At 36.2% G+C, this 17835-nt stretch overlaps 1 protein-coding gene and 1 long non-coding RNA gene across 2 annotated transcripts in view; both read left to right on the plus strand.

Moving 5' to 3' along the window:
• The window catches only part of LOC309867667, a 720752-nt gene that overhangs the window by 175963 nt on the left and 526954 nt on the right, over positions 1-17835 (plus strand). The window lies entirely within an intron of this gene.
• LOC309867664 (myocyte-specific enhancer factor 2A-like) overlaps positions 1-17835 on the plus strand; it is a gene marked incomplete at its 5' end in the record, with an annotated part of 120802 nt that overhangs the window by 60018 nt on the left and 42949 nt on the right. The window contains 1 exon segment of the mRNA XM_082736713.1: positions 7164-7367. Within this exon segment, the coding sequence (XP_082592839.1) occupies positions 7164-7367 (204 nt within the window).

Raw genomic sequence — 17835 nt, forward strand, 5'->3', positions numbered from 1 at the left:
AGGGAAATATTACCAACTTACAGTGTGCTATTTTTTCTTTAACTTCTGCAGGTCTTTCACATGAGCAAGCATACTTAAAGAAAAACAGTGTGGAAGGGAGAAGAGACTTTGTGAATATCTAAAGTTGATTTGAAATCATTACTAAAAAAGGGAAGTCTATTCTAATAAGTACAAAAATTCTGAAAAATACTACTTGTAGGTCAAACAGACCAGCGGTAAAGGACTTAAAATTTATGTGATATTTAAGGAAGTGGTCTTGGGAGGGTAACTGTTTGGGGGCTTTTATAAAGGAAGACAGAGGTAATCATTTGGAAAATGTTTTTTGAATGGAAAAGAAGGGAAGAGATAATGAAATCCTTCAAGATAAATTAAAAAAAAAAGTACAAAAAAAGATATTGAACAGAACTCCTTTCCCTCCTGCTGCTCCCTTAAAAAAAAGCTTCCATTAAAGAGACCATACTGAATGATCCATCCTCCCACTGCCAGTACTTTCCATTGCAATTCATTGAGGCCAGTAATTTTCACGTATACAATCTACTATAAAGAAGAAAACAGATGATTTAAAGCTGTTCAGGTGATGAAGTTGTTGTCCCCAAACAATGGAAAAGTGGAAAAAAACCTGTAAAATGATAACTCAAAGCTGAAACCATTCTCCATAAATAAGTGTTTAGAAATGTGACAGATGAAAAAAATCATTATTCAGAATTTGGAAATACTAAGAATAGATTTCGATTTTTTCCAAAGGTGTAGATGAAACAAAGTGATTAAATTGCATAAAGAAAAATAAAAAGATAACATTATATCAAAACAAAGATTAAATTACACAGTGACCACAGAAGACTAGATTCAAGTGAAATCTTAAAAAGATTACTGAAGGAAAGCAGGAGATAACTAAGTGAATGGAAATGAGATAAGATTGTTCAGGGGGTTAGGGAGAAGGTGTTTGAAAAGGGAGGTAGATTAGAGAGGTCCAGCTTACATATAATTCCTTGGAGCATCTCACTGTGCCTGCAAGTTCAGAGAATATTGGGAACATGTCAGATGGACACAGAAGATAGCATAGTGGATCTCTCATTGGTAAAATCAAAAACAATTTAAACATCAAAAGAAAAAAGGTAATGATTATAATGCATTGAATAAGGTAGCCTATAAGTTGATATGGACATGAATGAGTAAATGCATACATGGAGGAAAAGCAAACTGTCTTATAAAATGCAATTAGTAGTAAATGTAGATATAATGTATTATGAAATTAGAAAATCCCTATTTGACAACCACCATAGTAATTTTTAGGCAAGAATCGTGAATGGATTAATGGATCAGTTAAACTTTGATAAATAGGATATTTACATAGAAATTTTATCAAATACTTACTAATTACAAGGGGGAAAATAGTAACTTTATAAGGGAAAAATCTTGGCAGACTCTATCTTAACCAAGTTAACATTACCAGTTGGGACAAATAGATGTCATGTGGATTTTCATGAGAGAGATTGTGGACAGAACATCACTTCTAAGTTGTTCCTGCCAAAAACATAGTCTAAAGGTAATCAGAAAGAAACATTAGACAAAGTCAAATTGAGAGATATATGACAATATAAATATAGCCTGTATTCTGCACAAGTACGAAGGTCCTGAAAGACAAAGACTGAGGAAATATTTCAGATTAAAGAGGTTGCAGTTTTCAGAAAGCAACAGCTAATTCTGGATTGGATCCTGCACTAGCAGGGGGGAAAAGGAAATTGGGAATAATTGAGAAATTTGAATAAGGTTTGTAGATTATAGTGCTATATCCTTGTTTTCTGATTTTGATAATTGTGTTTTTCTTTGTTTTTAAGAAAATATTTAGGGGCAAAGGGACCGTATAACCTCTACTTTAGTTTGTCCAAAGGAGTCAGGAAAAAAAGTGTGTGTATGTGTGTGTGTGTGTCTTTTATTTAGGGAAGGCAGTCATGGTAAAATGTTAACAGTTGAGGAGTTTGGTTGAAGATAAATGAAAAATGTGGAATATAAAGTTAATTTTATGTTACTAATTTCATATAAGCTGCTAGCAGTAAACCAGTGTTTTAGACTAAATGCTATAGATAAAATAAAAAAAGACTTTATTTATGAAAGTTGAAAGCGAAATATTAATATTTCTAGTTTTCAAAGTTATGTCTTTGGGGTCATCCTTGAAATATAAGTGTGTTCTTGTACACATTTTTCTAATTACTGGGGAAAGCTCTTTTAGACCTGTAGTTGAAAGACCCAAGGATCCCCTTACCCAAGAATTCAACACTGCCACAGGATGCAAACAGCATGAGGCTGTCTTTTTTCCATTGGACATTCTTTCCTGCTTTGTCGAAGATTAGTTGACCATAGATTTGAGGGTCTATTTCTGGGCTCTCTATTCTGTTCCATTGATCTATGTGTCTGTTTTTGTGCCAGTAAAGTGCTCCATATCACTCGGCATCAGGGAAATACAAATCAAAACCACAATGAGATATCACCTCACACCAGTCAGAATGGCTAAAATCAACAAGTCAGGAAATGACAGATGCTGGCGAGGATGCGGAGAAAGGGGAACCCTCCTACACTGTTGGTGGGAATGCAAGCTGGTGCAGCCACTCTGGAAAACAACATGGATGTTCCTCAAAATGTTGAAAATAGAACTGCCCTATGACCCAGCAATTGCACTATTGGGTATTTACCCTAAAGATACAAACGTAATGATCCAAAGGGGCACGTGCACCTGAATGTTTATAGCAGCAATGTCCACAATAGCCAAACTATGGAAAGACCCTAGATGTCCATCAACAGATGAATGGATCAAGAATATGTGGTATATATACACAATGGAATACTATGCAGCCATCAAAAGAAATGAAATCTTGCCATTTGTGACAACATGGATGGAACTAGAGCGTATCATGCTTAGCGAAATAAGTCAAACAGAGAAAGACAACTATCATATGATCTCCGTGATATGAGGAAGTGGTGATGCAACATGGGGCTTAAGTGGGTAGGAGAAGAATAAATGAAACAAGATGGGATTGGGAGGGAGACAAACCATAAGTGACTCTTAATCTCACAAAACAAACTGAGGGTTGCTGGGGGGAAGGGAGTTGGGAGAAGGGGGTGGGATTATGGACATTGGGGAGGGTATGTGCTTTGGTGAGTGCTGTGAAGTGTGTAAACCTGGTGATTCACAGACCTGTACCCCTGGGGATAAAAATATATGTTTATTAAAAAAAAAAGATAAAACTCTGAATAAAATGAATGAGCTCATTGTGCTTCCAATAATAAAGATTGGCTTTGAGAAAAAAAAAAAAAAGAAAAGAAAAAAACAGCAAGAGGTTCTTTATTGTAGCGCGGGCGCCTGCCTGTGGTCAGCAGCTCCTGCTAGCTGAGCACACCAGGCTGGGGTGGTGCAGGATTTTTATAGACAGGTACATACAAGTCCCAGATGGGACGGGGCTGATTGGCTGACAATTTGAACATTTGAAAAAGGGCATACTTGCTGTTAGTGGATTGGCTTTGGAAGACCCCCGCGCGTGAAGAAAAAGGCGGGAAGGGGAAACAAAGAGGGGAAGTTAGATCTTATTACTCAGCAGAAAGACATCCTGTCTACGTGACTATGCGGCCCCCTGCCTATGTGGTCAGGTATCAGGCCATATTTTATGAGAAGGCTATTTGCAGGGAATGCCATATCTTGCTAAGAAACAGTTATTATGAAACTACCAGCTATCATTGTGTTGGGGGAGCCAAGCGGTTACAGAAAGGCAAAAGAGCAGTTAATTCATTGACACTTTGGGGAAAGGGTCTTTCATAGTAAGTTGGAGGAATAGAGAGACATTGTTATAAATCGAGTCCCTTCCTTTACTAACTCCTTCTTTCACCTTGAACTTTTTATTGCTAACTTAGAAGAAATATTTTTGAATAAGCATTTTTGGAAAGGATAATAGGGACTGGCATACTCTTTTTACTGATAGTGAACTATAGTTTTTTCTTTTGTTTTGTTTTAAGATTTTCTTTATTTGAGAGAAAGAGATAGAACACGAGCAGGGGGAGAGGCAAAGGGAGAAGCAGACTCCTGGCTGAGCAGGGAGCCTGATGTGGGGCTTGATCCCAGGATCCTGGGATCAAGACCTAAGCCAAAGGCAGATTGAGACACACAGGCACCCCTATAGTTTTTATTTTAACAAATTTTCTCTAATCATGCTTAATGGATATTGTGAAGCCGCATTACTTGTCTCAATTTTCATGCTTTTTCATAGCTCACTTAATTTGCAAGCCTTAATTTAGAGTAAGAATTATTCTTGGAATAAATACTTTGTTGATTGTCATTTTCTTTCTCTTCTTCAGTATTAGAAGTATGGGAAAACATTTCTGACTAAACCTTTGCTAAACTCAGAATTTTAGTACAGCAGGTACATCTAGGTGCATCTCAAAACATAACTGATTTCAAGTGCAGTGTTTTAATAAGGGTATTCTTATATTCATTATATTCTTAAAGTGATATGATACAAGGCCAGGATTCTAAGAAACAGTGTCACAATCATTAATGAAAGCTTAAAACTTTCTAATGACAAATATTATGTAAACAAAGTTGATATATTAGTGGGAAATTTGGGAAAGTATTTGTAAAACATAGTTAATATAGCTAAGGAGCTTTTACTTAGATAAGTAAAAAAAAAAAAAAAATCACAAAGTATGAAATGGCCAAAAGATGGGCAATATAGAGAAAGCAAATCCCAAATGACAACAAATATACGAAAAATATATCTAACAATTACTAGTTAGGAAATGCATATTAAAGAAATGAGATTTTTATTTTACATCTATCATAGTAACAAAACAGTTGTAACATTTATATGAAAAAATTATGAAAGAGTCCATTAGTATACCATTTGACCTAGAGGCATATCCACAAGGTGTGGTTGAATGACTAAAATAAAATAAAGAGTATTGATAGAGTCCCTGTTTTATCAAAAGCTGACAAAATCCCTTATTATGTATACATGTATATATGAATATGGTTATATGATCTTGCATAAAAATGTGGAATGAAAAATACTAAGTGAAAAACACTGGTTAAGGGGTTTATTTTGGTTCAGGGGAAAGTAGGGAGGCAAGTATAAAACACTATTTCCATATATATATGCACTTATATGAAATATATATTTGTGTATTTATATTGTAAGGATTTTTTTAAAAGATTAATTAATAATAGATTTACTTTCACAAGGTGAGGAAAGGAACCATTAGGCACATGTAGTGTTAAGAGTGTTCCACAAGGAGGGAAAATAGAAAAGTTCCCAGGGAGGAAAGTAGCTGGTGGTTAAGGAAGACACACACACATGCACATAAGCACACACACAGACACATGAATGAGGCTTACTGGATGTAAAGGAGAGTGATGGGAAATAACTTCAGAGAGATAGTTTGAAGCCAGATAATTTATTTTGTTTACTTAATGAGTTTGGATATTACTTCCAGTGCAGAAAAAAAGCTCTAAACTTCTACTTAAATAATTGGATGTATGTTTTAAAAATATCACTTGGTTATCCAAAGGATACGGGCATAGTCATTTGAAGGGCACATGCATCTCAGTGAGGGAAGAAAGGACATGAGAATAGACTGTAACAAAGGGGTGAGGTAAGTGGACTGCAGGACTGGATGCAGGTTAAAGAATTTCTGGAGAGAGGATACAAAGCAGGAGAGCTAGATAGGAGGCAAAGTGGAATACAAGAAATTGAGATTTTGGAGGTGATGTTGATGAAGTTCTAGAACCTAGATGAGGTTCGGTGGGCTGAGGTCTGGAGCCGGTGACCAAGAAAGAATTCTTCAGACATCTTTGGTGCAGAATGGTGGTTTATTAAAGCACAGGGACAGGACCTGTGGGCAGGAAGAGCTGCTGCCCTGGGTTGTGGGGATGGCAGGTTATATACCCTGTGGTTGGGGGAAGGTGATGGGGAAGAAGGTTTCAATGGAGTTTTCATATGCTAAGGAGGGCCTATAAGGTGCCAGGATGTCCCAGGCCTACCTGAGGCCTTGCCCTGGCAACTTGATCAATGTTGTCTTTAGACCAGCCATTAACATTAAGATAGTTGGGAGACTTTTTGGTGGGGTGTCACAATCCTGCTCTCAATCGTCTTTGTTAGTGAGATTTAGGACATTTGGAAGCCAAGGGAGACTCCTGTCTAGCAGGATTGTGAACTCTGCAAATTAACCATTTGCTTATTGTTCATGCAGTCAGGGCTGCCTGTGGGATGCTACACATACTGAGCGGGAGCAGATGGAGAGGGGGGTGCAAGGCGCCAGCTTTTGCTTTGTCTTCAGCCAGCCTCATGCTCCCTCATCAATGTGATTATTGGTGGTGGCAGAGTTAAAGGTGTGACAGTAGGAGTGGTTGTTTAACATAGGGTGGATGTGGATCATTTGGAGGTTGGGGATGTTTTTGCAACAATTTTTTTTTTTTAAACTGGGATACTGAAATCACCAGTTATACAAGTAGGGCTGGAAAGGGAAGTACCAGGTGAAAGATATCAGTACATGAGGGGGTCACATGGTGCCCTTCAAGAGGACAGTTATTGAGTGGTTTAAGTTTCATGGTGTGAGCTTCAAAATACCTGGGGCTTTTGAAGGGGAAGGAAGGAAAAATAACTTGTAAGATAGAATACGGAGCAAAAAGGACTTACTTATCTTTCCCGCTCTTGAGCATAGTAGATGTAATATTTAAAATAGACCAACAAATATTGGTCTCTGTTTGAGAGGACTTCAGGTGACAGGTTTCAGTTGGAAACTGGAAGAATATTCAAAGAAAAATTTGAGGACACTGGGGAATTTGTTGACCCTAGACTGTGAATTTTACACTGGATGATAAGGGCCCAGTGGTCAACTGTGTCCTCTTGTTTTTTGCGTTCTGCAGCAGACTGGCAGCCAGGGATAAAGGAAAACTTCCTCAGGAGAGTGCTTTCTGAGGAATTAGAAGTTAAACGTGGAACACTAGTCTTGCGGCAGATGGGGGAGTAAGAGGCTCATGTGGAACGTGAAGCTACCAACCTTTTTCAGCTGTGGAATCTGACTCAGGATTAAAAGAGGCCTCATCTTTAGGTAGCCTGTATTCAAGTACTGCTAATGCTTTTACTAAAAATATACCTTTTTTTTCTTTGATCATCTAGGTTACTTTTACAAAGAGAAAGTTTGGATTAATGAAGAAAGCCTATGAACTTAGTGTGCTCTGTGACTGTGAAATAGCATTCATCATTTTCAACAGCTCTAACAAACTGTTTCAGTATGCCAGCACTGACATGGACAAAGTTCTTCTCAAGTATACAGAGTATAATGAACCTCATGAAAGCAGAACCAACTCGGATATTGTTGAGGTAACACATATATCTAGTAATGCCTGAATTGCAGACATGATTATTTCTTCCCTTGAGTAACTTTTAACTGTCAGATTGCTTCACATCCACATTTCAAATCCGTTGTATATATATATAAAATACATAAAAATATTTAAAAACATATATTTAATTATATATATATATATAAATTTTTTTTTCTCCAAATCATTTCCTGGGATGATCTGATTATTGTATAATAATGTATATATATTTTTTATCCAAATAATTTGTTACAAGGATCTGATTATTGCTCTGTCATGACCCACTTAGGCTATATACATATCCTGTTTATTGAGACAAAATTAGGCTATTGTACTGTGTAGAGCAGTATAATACAGCATTTTATCTATGATTATTTTGTATGCATTTTAAAGTTAATATTATAAGAATCTATATCACTTGGGATAGTATGAAGTTACACTGTTAATATGCTTTAATCATTTCGTTGCATCAGTGACTACCCACAATTTTAAACACTAATGAAATGGAAGAAAATGACAAAAATAATACTTCTATTTTGTGAATATTATTTTAGTTGTGGGGTGGGGAGAGATTCTTCACTTTTTTTCCCCCTCCTTATCTGTTGTCCTTAAGTATTTCTAATAATTCTGCCAACCTAATTAAAGTGAAAATAAAAGGAATTTATTTGGAATTATTCCCATCTTACTCAGAAATAGGTTTTAAAGCAAAACCTTCAAAAAGGAGAATCTGTATGCCTTCCCCTATAATTCTTTTCTGCTGTAAAATATTTTTATAAAAGATAATTTTCCATTTATATTTCTAATGACATTTTAAATTAGCTTAATACTTTTGTCTTTTTTGTTTACATTTAGAGATTCTGTTTCATTTTTATTCAAAAAAGGAAATTTTTCCCCTACTACTTCAAAAGTTACATACTTTGGCTTAGTTTTTATATTAGAAGACTATTTCAGTAAATTAGGGATTTCCTTGTGAAAATACTAAAACCGTGTGAAACGATGCGGAATTAACCACAAAGGAAGAAATGAAATCCTAATGTAGATTTTATATGAGTAATTAAAATTAAGATAAAGATTCTTTAACTATTGTAGTGTACAGGAAGCTAAATTTACCTGCCTCCACTGATGAAATGCATTTTAAATTTCCTCTATACCCTATTACTCTACTGCAACCATTCATTTTTGGACAGTAATTGATTTAGTTTGTTACTGCGGGGGAAAAAAATCTGCTACTTATAGTTAAAAAAAACCTCTGTTACTTTTTAGCAGTTAATCAGTTGTTTGCAGTGAGAAGTAAAAGCATCTTCTATTACAGCTACAACTCATCTCTGTTGCTTGTTCCCCACAGTTTTATTTAAATGGCTCTTTGCTATGAACATCCCCTGAAATGTGTATGAAGTGTTCGATTTTGCTTTTGTGGTTCACTTCAGTTAAACAACATGGTTACGTAGCCAAACCCCTTAATGCAGTTGTGATTGTATCAATTTTAAGTTACTTTATATTAGCATTTATGGTATATCTTAATCACTTATGTGCGGTATAAATTAGACCCTTTCCCTATTAAACCATAATTCACTTTGAATTATGATTTTGTAAATTATGAGATCATTATTCAGGTAATCTTTTATCAGAGACTTCATAACTGGATTCCCTTGAAATGGAGAATATCCCTGGTGCGTTTAATTTAAAATGACATCTTATTTTAAAAATCTTTGTATCTTATCAAACGCTCCACTGCCTAAGTCAAAGAAATAGAGTTGACTTTAATAATGCCAACAAATAGATAGTTCAAGCTAGTTTCATTGTAGAAGGCAACCACCTCCTTAACCCTAACTACTCTGCTCTTTCATTGCAGCAGTAGTTGTTCTTGGCCCCTGGAAGTTGAGGGTACTTCACACAGCCTAAAGTTTACTTCCTTAGAGAATATGAAGAATATAGTCTGATTTAATCCTCACAGAATTTTCAAACTACCTCAGTCTTCATCTCTGTTGTGGTCAGCAATCAAAGTGTAAGAGAGTAAATCCCAAACAATTTTTAGCTGTCTCCTATATTACAGTTTACTTTAGTGTGAAGGGAAACTTCGCAGGTCAATTATCAATTGGGAGTTGAATGTTTTCTTTTTAAGTGAATTTCTTAGATACAAGTGAACATGAATATTATGTGGAGTTCTGAATTATATAAATACAGTGGGTAGAAGACATATTGGCTTATAAGGGATAAATTTGTTGGTAGGATAAATTATAAGGCTGAATTTACTTTGTATGTGAAGCTGACTGAATTAACCTTCATTATAAAACAATGGTGGTTATCCTAGATACTCTTTCTTCCACATATAAAGGTAATGGAACTGCAGCCTCACTAGTGGTGTGCATGTGTCTGAGTTCCTTTTATCAGTGGTGGTGATGGCTTATACTAAGGGAGCTATGAAGATTATTGTGAACCAAACTAAGATTATAGGATAAGAGTAATGACAGATACATATAGAACTTCCTATGGGCCAGGCATTTCCAAGTGCTTTACAAATATCTCATTTAAAGATACTGTTAGAATACCATTGTAAGTATTTTTTTCATATAGTGTTTCATATAGTTTCCTTTCAAACAGTTGTAGTCATTGGAAGCACATTTTTGTCCATTTAACAGAAATATTCAAGGGGTTCCTGTGTGCCATGGAGTCTGCAGAGTGATGTTATTTAGTGATTTCTGACTCAGGCGCCAAGACTATTCTTTCTACACATAGTTTTGTAAACCAGTGAGATACACTTGTACCAACTGAAGATTTTTTATCTGTGAACGTCTAACAAATTGGTGTAATGTTCTGGGTGGCTGAAAAGCCATCTCCTGTGACTGAGTTCATCAGCTACAGTAAATGGAAGCATAAGTGACTCACTTTAGAGTGTTTCCTAATGCAATACGGTTGTCAGTGAGACTAACTGAAAACTTTGAGAACAACCTTCATAAGGCCTCTAACATGAATTCATTTATTTCCTATTGCATGTAAGTTGATGAAGTTCCAGAACCTAATCAGGTTCGGTGGGGTGAGGTTCAAAGCTGACGACTAAGGAAAGAATTCTTAAGACATCTTTGGTGCAAAATGGTGGTTTATTAAAGCACGGGGACAGGACCCGTGGGCAGGAAGAGCTGCTGCCCCGGGTTGTGAGGAGTGGCTGGTTATATACACAGGAGTTGGGTAGGTGAGGACAAAGGGGTGTTCAGAAGGGCTATTGGGGCAAAGAATACTATCAGGATATTGAAGGCTTAGTTGCTATCAAGTAAAGACAATTGGGAGTCTCCTGGTGGAATGTTACATTCCTGCTATCAAGCATCCCTGTTAATGAGATTTAGGTTTAGAAGAAATTTAACTTTATTTACTTTTCCTTCTACCTCTGCCTCCTTCGGTTTTTTATGGAGGGGAGGGTGACCTTAGGGATTGAGGAACTGTGTTCTGTGTCTTTGGAAATTGGGCAATTGATAAGGTAACTTCTTTGTTGTAAATCTCAAGGACATTTGCAAACCAAGGGAGACTCCTGCCTTGCAGGACTGTGATCTCTGCAAGTTAACTATTTATCGTTTTGGGCAGTCAGGGGTGCCTGAGGAATGCTACACATATGGAGGGGAGCGGGTGAAGAGGGGGTGCAAGGCACCAGCTTTTGCTTTGTCCTCAGCCAGCCTCCTGCTCCCTCATCAAGTTACTCTTTAAGATCAGTAGGATTTTACTTTCTCCCATATTGCTAAAAAGCTATACCTGCAAGGATGTATGTGTATTAGGCCTATGGAACTAGATCTAGTATGTTTTTTGGGAACACAGTGAAAAAAATATATTAAAAGTAGTTGGTATTTAAATATTATGATGATAAACAGATAAAAAGAAAGATGTGGTTCTCACATTTTATCTATCTTTTGATTTTAACCTCAAATTTAAGAAACCCATATACAGAATGGTGTTCTATCTTTGCTGTCCCTTGTTTCACATTACTTATATTTTGAAACTAGTTTCTTAAAATTTTAACAATTATAATTGATAAAAAATAATTTCTCTATGGCTTTTTAAAAAAATCAACAGCATTTACATATTTTAAATTGCATTTAGATATTTTAAAGTCTGTAATGTCTTGTAGGATGTAAATACCCCCTACATTCAGAAAGCTTAAATAAATGAAAATGGAAACTTACACATTAGTCAATTAGATAGTGTCATTAAGATAAACTTTATAAGAGACTTCATAACTGGATTTCTTTATAATGGAGAGTATTGCTGCAGTGTTAATGGGATCTTATTTGAAAATGCTTATACACTGCTTTTTAGGAGCCTATTCCTTTAAAAAATGAGTTTTACTATATTTACTATATTTCATTAGGAGACATTCTGTAAAGAATGTCATCAGAAATATGCATTGTACCTCGCCATGTTATTAAGCATTGATAACAAAAATATGTGGCTTTTTGTTTGGTAATTTAGTTGAAATGTACAAAGGCAATGTTATAATCCCCCATCTTTCTCTTTTCAATAAATTAAGATTTAAAAGCTTATGAACTGTATTATGCAATTTGATAAGAACATTGGATTTGTCTTAGAGTATTAGAGAAACTAGCAATGAAAATCAGTTGGTTACCGTTATTCATACACGTGTGTGTACATTGTGTTTACACTAAACAAAAGCCTAGGGCCAATAAAACATTTCTGTATCAAAATTAAAATGATGCTAAAGCCACAAAGTGAGGATTTTAGCAGCTGCTAGTAAATGCCTGAGAATAGTTTTGTATCTACTTTTCTCTTTGCTTCGCTTTGCAGGAATATTTGAAATATGATATATTCCAGTATATAAATATTTTAAAAATAGTTATGACTTGGTGATATTGGAGAATATTCAGCAAATAGCTTATGTGGTGATTCTGATCACTGTGCTGTTATTTAAGAATATAAGAGACCATGGCCATTTACCTCTTTAGTTAGTATCTTGTAAACTGTTCCCAGATAGAGGTATCTTCCTCATGACAGGAATACTGTAGTACTTAAAAGAAAAATTTCTCTTGTACTATCTTATTTGATCTTCATATCCAAGGTATGCTTTTTCAGAAGTGGGGATTGAGACTCCATTTGCCCAGAGTCATTTAGCAATTTAACAGCAGAAATAGTATTAGAATCTGGCATTGACATTATAGCCTCCCTTTGCTCCCCAGTTTATTGAATCCATTGGAGCTTTGGAATATTTCATCATAAATGGATGAAGGTTTTTTTATATAAGTCAGTGATGTATACATAACATGTAGCAAACATGAATGAGTTTTCCTCAAAAATAACAGAAAATGAGTGGGGATAATTGTAGTAAGAATAGTAGATAACTTTTATCTAGTTGCTAATTTAGCCTGGTACCTTCTGGGGCTTTTACTTATTTCATCTGATTGAACCCTCTTACTGTCCTTATTTCACAGATGAGGAATTTGAGACACAGTGATAAAATAGGATGACAATAATTCGGATTCTAAAGAAAGAGAAAATCTGCTTTTTCAGAGTCTTACTCATTCCTCCGACTTTCAGATCACAAAGAATTTAGAAATTACCAGTATCTTAAAAAAGAGGAAGATAGGGAATCAATATAAGGTGCATCTACCAATTATTAAATAAAAAGAGCTGGTAGTGAAAGTTGACCATGGCAGGGATACATTATTTGAAAATCCGTGGCTCTCAGAGTATAGTACCTTGACCACCAGGAGCAGCATCATAAGAGAACTTTTAGAGATCTGAGGCTACTGAAGCAGAAACGCTGAGGGGAGGTCTGAGCAATCTTGTATGAACTCGAATTAACTTGTCCTAAGTGGTGTGAGCCCAAAAGCTTCAAGGTAACATGCAGTCCCTGGGCAGTGGTTATCCAGCTTCTTAAACATTTTTATTCCCAAGAATATCCCTGAAATCATTTTAAGCAATGAGCAAGAACAAAGTGTAACTTGTAAGACCTTCTAAGGAAGCAATCCAAAATAGCATGCCAATTTCGGTGTGAATTACAAACTAGGGGACACGTTTCCAGTGGGTTACCTTCTAACGGGTTACTTTCAATTCACTTCTGCATGGTTATAAGTGCTTCTTTGAATGTATATAGAGGGCCTGGTGCAGATGTGTGGGCCATGGATTACAGTTCCTCAGTTGAACAAAACAGAAAGATAAAAATGATTTTTGTCTCCTGAGATCATCTAGTACTGACCTTATAGAATCAGAAGCATCATTATACTTCGGTTTTCTGACAGTATTACAATGTTCTCAGAGAATCTTTCTGAGCCAATACTTTTTTTTTTTTTCTCCCCATGTTACAGATGAGGAATGGAACAGACAGGGAGTGTTTAAGAGGCTTGCCTAATGTTTTACAGCGCTGCAGTGGAGCGGCAGGGAAAGGGGAAAAATAATGAGACAACTGAAGACAAGACAAAGCTTCCCTCCACCTCCAGCCCCCTGCCCTGCTCTTTTATTCCTAACAGAGCCTGATGCAGCAGGATGGTGATTCACAGGGCGAGGCACTTAATCCTCATGGCCCTCCTCCTCTTCTCACTTGTCCTGCACCATCACCTCACACAGCAGTCACCATAGCTCTCGCAATTTCAGTATGACTCTTTTTATTTTTACTATGTATTTGAATATTATTATTTATCATACAATTATTGGTTCTCACGTATGTGCTTTTTAAGGAACTGTGCATCTCTGCTTGTGATTTTTATTTTCTTGAGGTCAGATTTTTCTCCCATTGAAGATTGATGTTGCTGATATATGAACAGGAGTTCATGTGGGAAAGGGATGAGGGATCACTTTATAATACAGCTTACATTTCTCTACTGCATTTCTTGTGTTCATCGATGAATACCTATGTATCTTTTTCATGTCTCTTTGGGTCACAGATTGAGTGTTTTAGTAGTTAGCATCAGTAAGTTGTTCTTTTTCCTCTGAAGTTCTTTGCTACATTAGCCACATTTTTGGCCAGTGAGAAAAAGGGTACAGAGGATTGGGGGAGTGATCAGAGAAAACTTCCTCTCGAGGTAACACCATCATCTTAGTTCTTTAAAGGACAGAGTTGGAGAGCAAAAAGGGTAGAAGAACGGTGTTCTAGCTCAAAGGGGCAGCTTATGTGGAAATTGGGAAATGAAACCTAGCACAGTTATTTTATGGAGTTAAAGTCAGCCAAGCATAGCTGTAGTAGTATAGTGTGAAGAGTGGAAATGGCCAAGATCTGGAAAGGAAACCAGATCCCAGGGAGGTGTATAAGGCCCTTGACTTTCTCCTGAAGGCTTGGGTAGCTATTGAAAGAGCTGTGTCTAAGTTTTATGGACTCTCTTCTCTTTCCAAGCAGTACCTTGTGTTCAAATCACACTGTAATTTTGTTTGTTTGTTTGTTTTTGAAAGGGGTTGAAAAGGGAGGAGGAAAAGGGTAAAAATGTTGACTATAGTGCATTATTTTTACATTTTTAATTTATTGTACTGATACTTACCATACCATGTGCAAGGCATTGTGCCAGACACTGGGAATAAGTGGCCATATCTCCGCCATTTTCCTAAAAGCTATTTTATTATCTTTCTACAGAAGTTCTTTTGTTAGATACATTTCAGTATAGATTCAAGACACTTAGAATCTCAAGGTTTTGATGTTTTCCATCAAAGAGTAATCATTCAGCATATAAATACTATCTTACTATTAGAGTTATAAGCTTATTTAGTGCAAAAGATGCAGGGTACTTACCATGTTTAAGGATGTTCTGTGTGTGCCTATAGAGTGAGAGATCGATAGAGTGTAAGTGATATTTCTCTTATAAAGTTGTAGCAAGTGCAGACATGCAGTTTTTTTTTTAAAAAAATGGCCATTGAAACACATAGCTCTTCTTAAAATTAAGGAGACAATTTGTATAGTTTTTATATTTATTCTGATGTTATTTTTGTAGCTCAGCTTTGAGAGAAGCTCTAGAGATCTAGAGTCTAAAGAAAGGTATCTTTGGGTTTTTTTTTTAAGATTTTCTTTGTTTATTTGAGAGAGAGAGAGAGAGAGAATGTGTGCATAAGCAGGGGGAGCAGCAAAGGGAGAAGGAGAGAAGCAGGCTTCCCGCTGAGTAGGGAGCCTGAGCAGGGCTTGATCCCAGGACCCCAGGATCGTGACCTAAGCCAAAAGCAGACACAACCAACTGAGCTGACCAGGGACCCTGAGAGATATCTTCTTATCATAGATTAGTCATAATCCTACTTTTTAAATTTACAATTACACATTCAGTGCTTGACCGAATAAATCCTTCCAAATGGTAGTATGAACTTCCCTTATTTTGGAAAAGTAAGCATACCTTATAATTTTGTAGGTTTTGTTTGGTGTGTTGATTTGTGAATCAAATCAATTTTGGATATGTGCTTTGATACTTGTGTGTCCTAGGGATATTCTGTGAAGAATCTTATTGTATGTGTAGGCACACTGATATTTGATTTTATTTCTTACTCAAAGAATAGTTCCTAAAATTTTGATTTTAATTGATGGGCAGTAAAAGATCAGAAGTACGCTTTTAAGATTGTTTTTGAAATGTTAATGATTCTTGCAACTTGTTATGTAAACTACAAGTCTGAGTCTTAGAGAATAAACCAAAGCTTGAATTCATATTGGAATTTACCTCTTGTAATTTGACAGGGAGTATTGTTCTGTGCTGCTTTGTTTTTAAAGAAATTTTCATTCCATATAACTGCTTTGTTATTTTGTGGTAATTTCTGGGCTTGAGTTGTTATTTCCAAAGTCTCTTGAAAATCTCAAAAAGCTTATGTTCTGCAAAAAACCCTTAGAAATAGTAACTAGTATTTGTAAAGGAATTTTTAAAAAATCAGTTTGCTTTTTCATGCTACCAGTGGTCTTATAGGATTGTTCCATTGTATGGTATAATTAAAATATTTTTAGTGCTATTTTCCATATGTGTTATAGTTGGATTAAGTTTTTAAAAATTGTTCTGTTAGTTTGAGGTATAAAAAAATCTATCAGTTATGTTCTGTACAACAACAGAAAGGAAGGGTTTTAGATGAAGATTTAGGCATTTTGTGAAAGGTGGTAATAATTCTCAAATTCTGTTATTTGAGACTTCACTGATTAGGATCTAAAGTAAGTTTCTATATTTAGTATTTATAATTAGCATTTCTTTGCTATACTGATCTGTTATTTATTGAATATTTATGGTACCTATTTAATAGGAACAGAAAGTAGAATTAAAGTTCTAAATCCTGGGGTGCCTAGGTGGCTCAGTGGGTTAAAGCCTCTGCCTTCATCTTGGATCATGAGCATAGAGCCCTGGGATTGAGCCCCACATCAGGCTCTCTGCTCAGTGGGGAGCCTGCTTCCTCCTCTCTCTCTGCCTGCCTCTCTGCCTACTTGTGATCTCTCCCTATCAAATAGATAAATAAATCTTTAAAAAAAAAGTTCTAAATCTTGTGGGTATTCAGTATCAATTAAAATAATATATGCATAAGCATTTTTTAAAAAAGATTTTTTATTTTTAAGTAATCTCTACATGCAGCATGGGGCTCATACTCACAAGCCCAAGATCAAGAGTTGTATGCTCTACCGACTAACTCAGCCAGGCACCCCATGAAAGCATTTTGAAAACTCTTTTGTATTAGGTTGTTTCTGATTACAAGCAACAAAGACCTGACTGAAACTCACCTTTAAAATAAGGGTACTTGTTGGGGCGCCTGGGTGGCTCAGTGGGTTAAAGCCTCTGCCTTTGGCTCAGGTCATGATTCCAGGGTCCTAGGATTGAGCCCCACATCGGGCTCTGTGCTCAGCAGGGAGCCTGCTTTCTCCTCTCTCTGTCTGCCTCTCTGCCTGCTCGTGTCTGTCAAATAAATACATTTATTAGCAAAGTCTTTGCTAAAGAACATCAATATTCTTCCCACTGGATTCCCAAGATCTTTTAAAAATCTTTTTAGAAAATTAAAAAATAAATAAAATAGGGGTACTTGTTACATCACATAACAAAAAATGCAGCAGTGTGGTAGAGATTAGGCTCTGCTCTGTTGAAGTAGGCTCCAGGTTTCTGCCTTCTCTCAGGCATCAGCCTTGTCCTTATGCTGGCTGGTGCATATTGACAGTAGCAGCTCCCGATCTTACCTCTGCACATGGCATCATCTATAGCAGCATTACCCAATAGAACTTCTTGTGGTGATGGAAATGTTCTCTATTTGTGATGTCCAGTAGTGGTAGCCATTAGTCATATGTAGCTGTTGAGCACTTGAAATAGAAATAGTGCCATTGAGAAACTGTATTTTTAACTTGTCTACCATATTGTTAAGCACCAATATAAAGCATCAGAGATCTGTTGTGTCCTAGAGTTTTCACCAAATGTCCTGAAATTAACTCTATTATGCTGGCTTGGATAACATGCTTCCACACTCCTCCCTGCAGTACACTAATCATGGTAGCGAGGAGAAAATGGAAAGTGCTGATTGGCTTATTCTTGCTAGATACTCCA

The sequence above is a fragment of the Mustela nivalis genome, assembly GCF_964662115.1.
Source record: "Mustela nivalis genome assembly, chromosome: 6".
NCBI classification, from domain to species: domain Eukaryota; kingdom Metazoa; phylum Chordata; class Mammalia; order Carnivora; family Mustelidae; genus Mustela; species Mustela nivalis.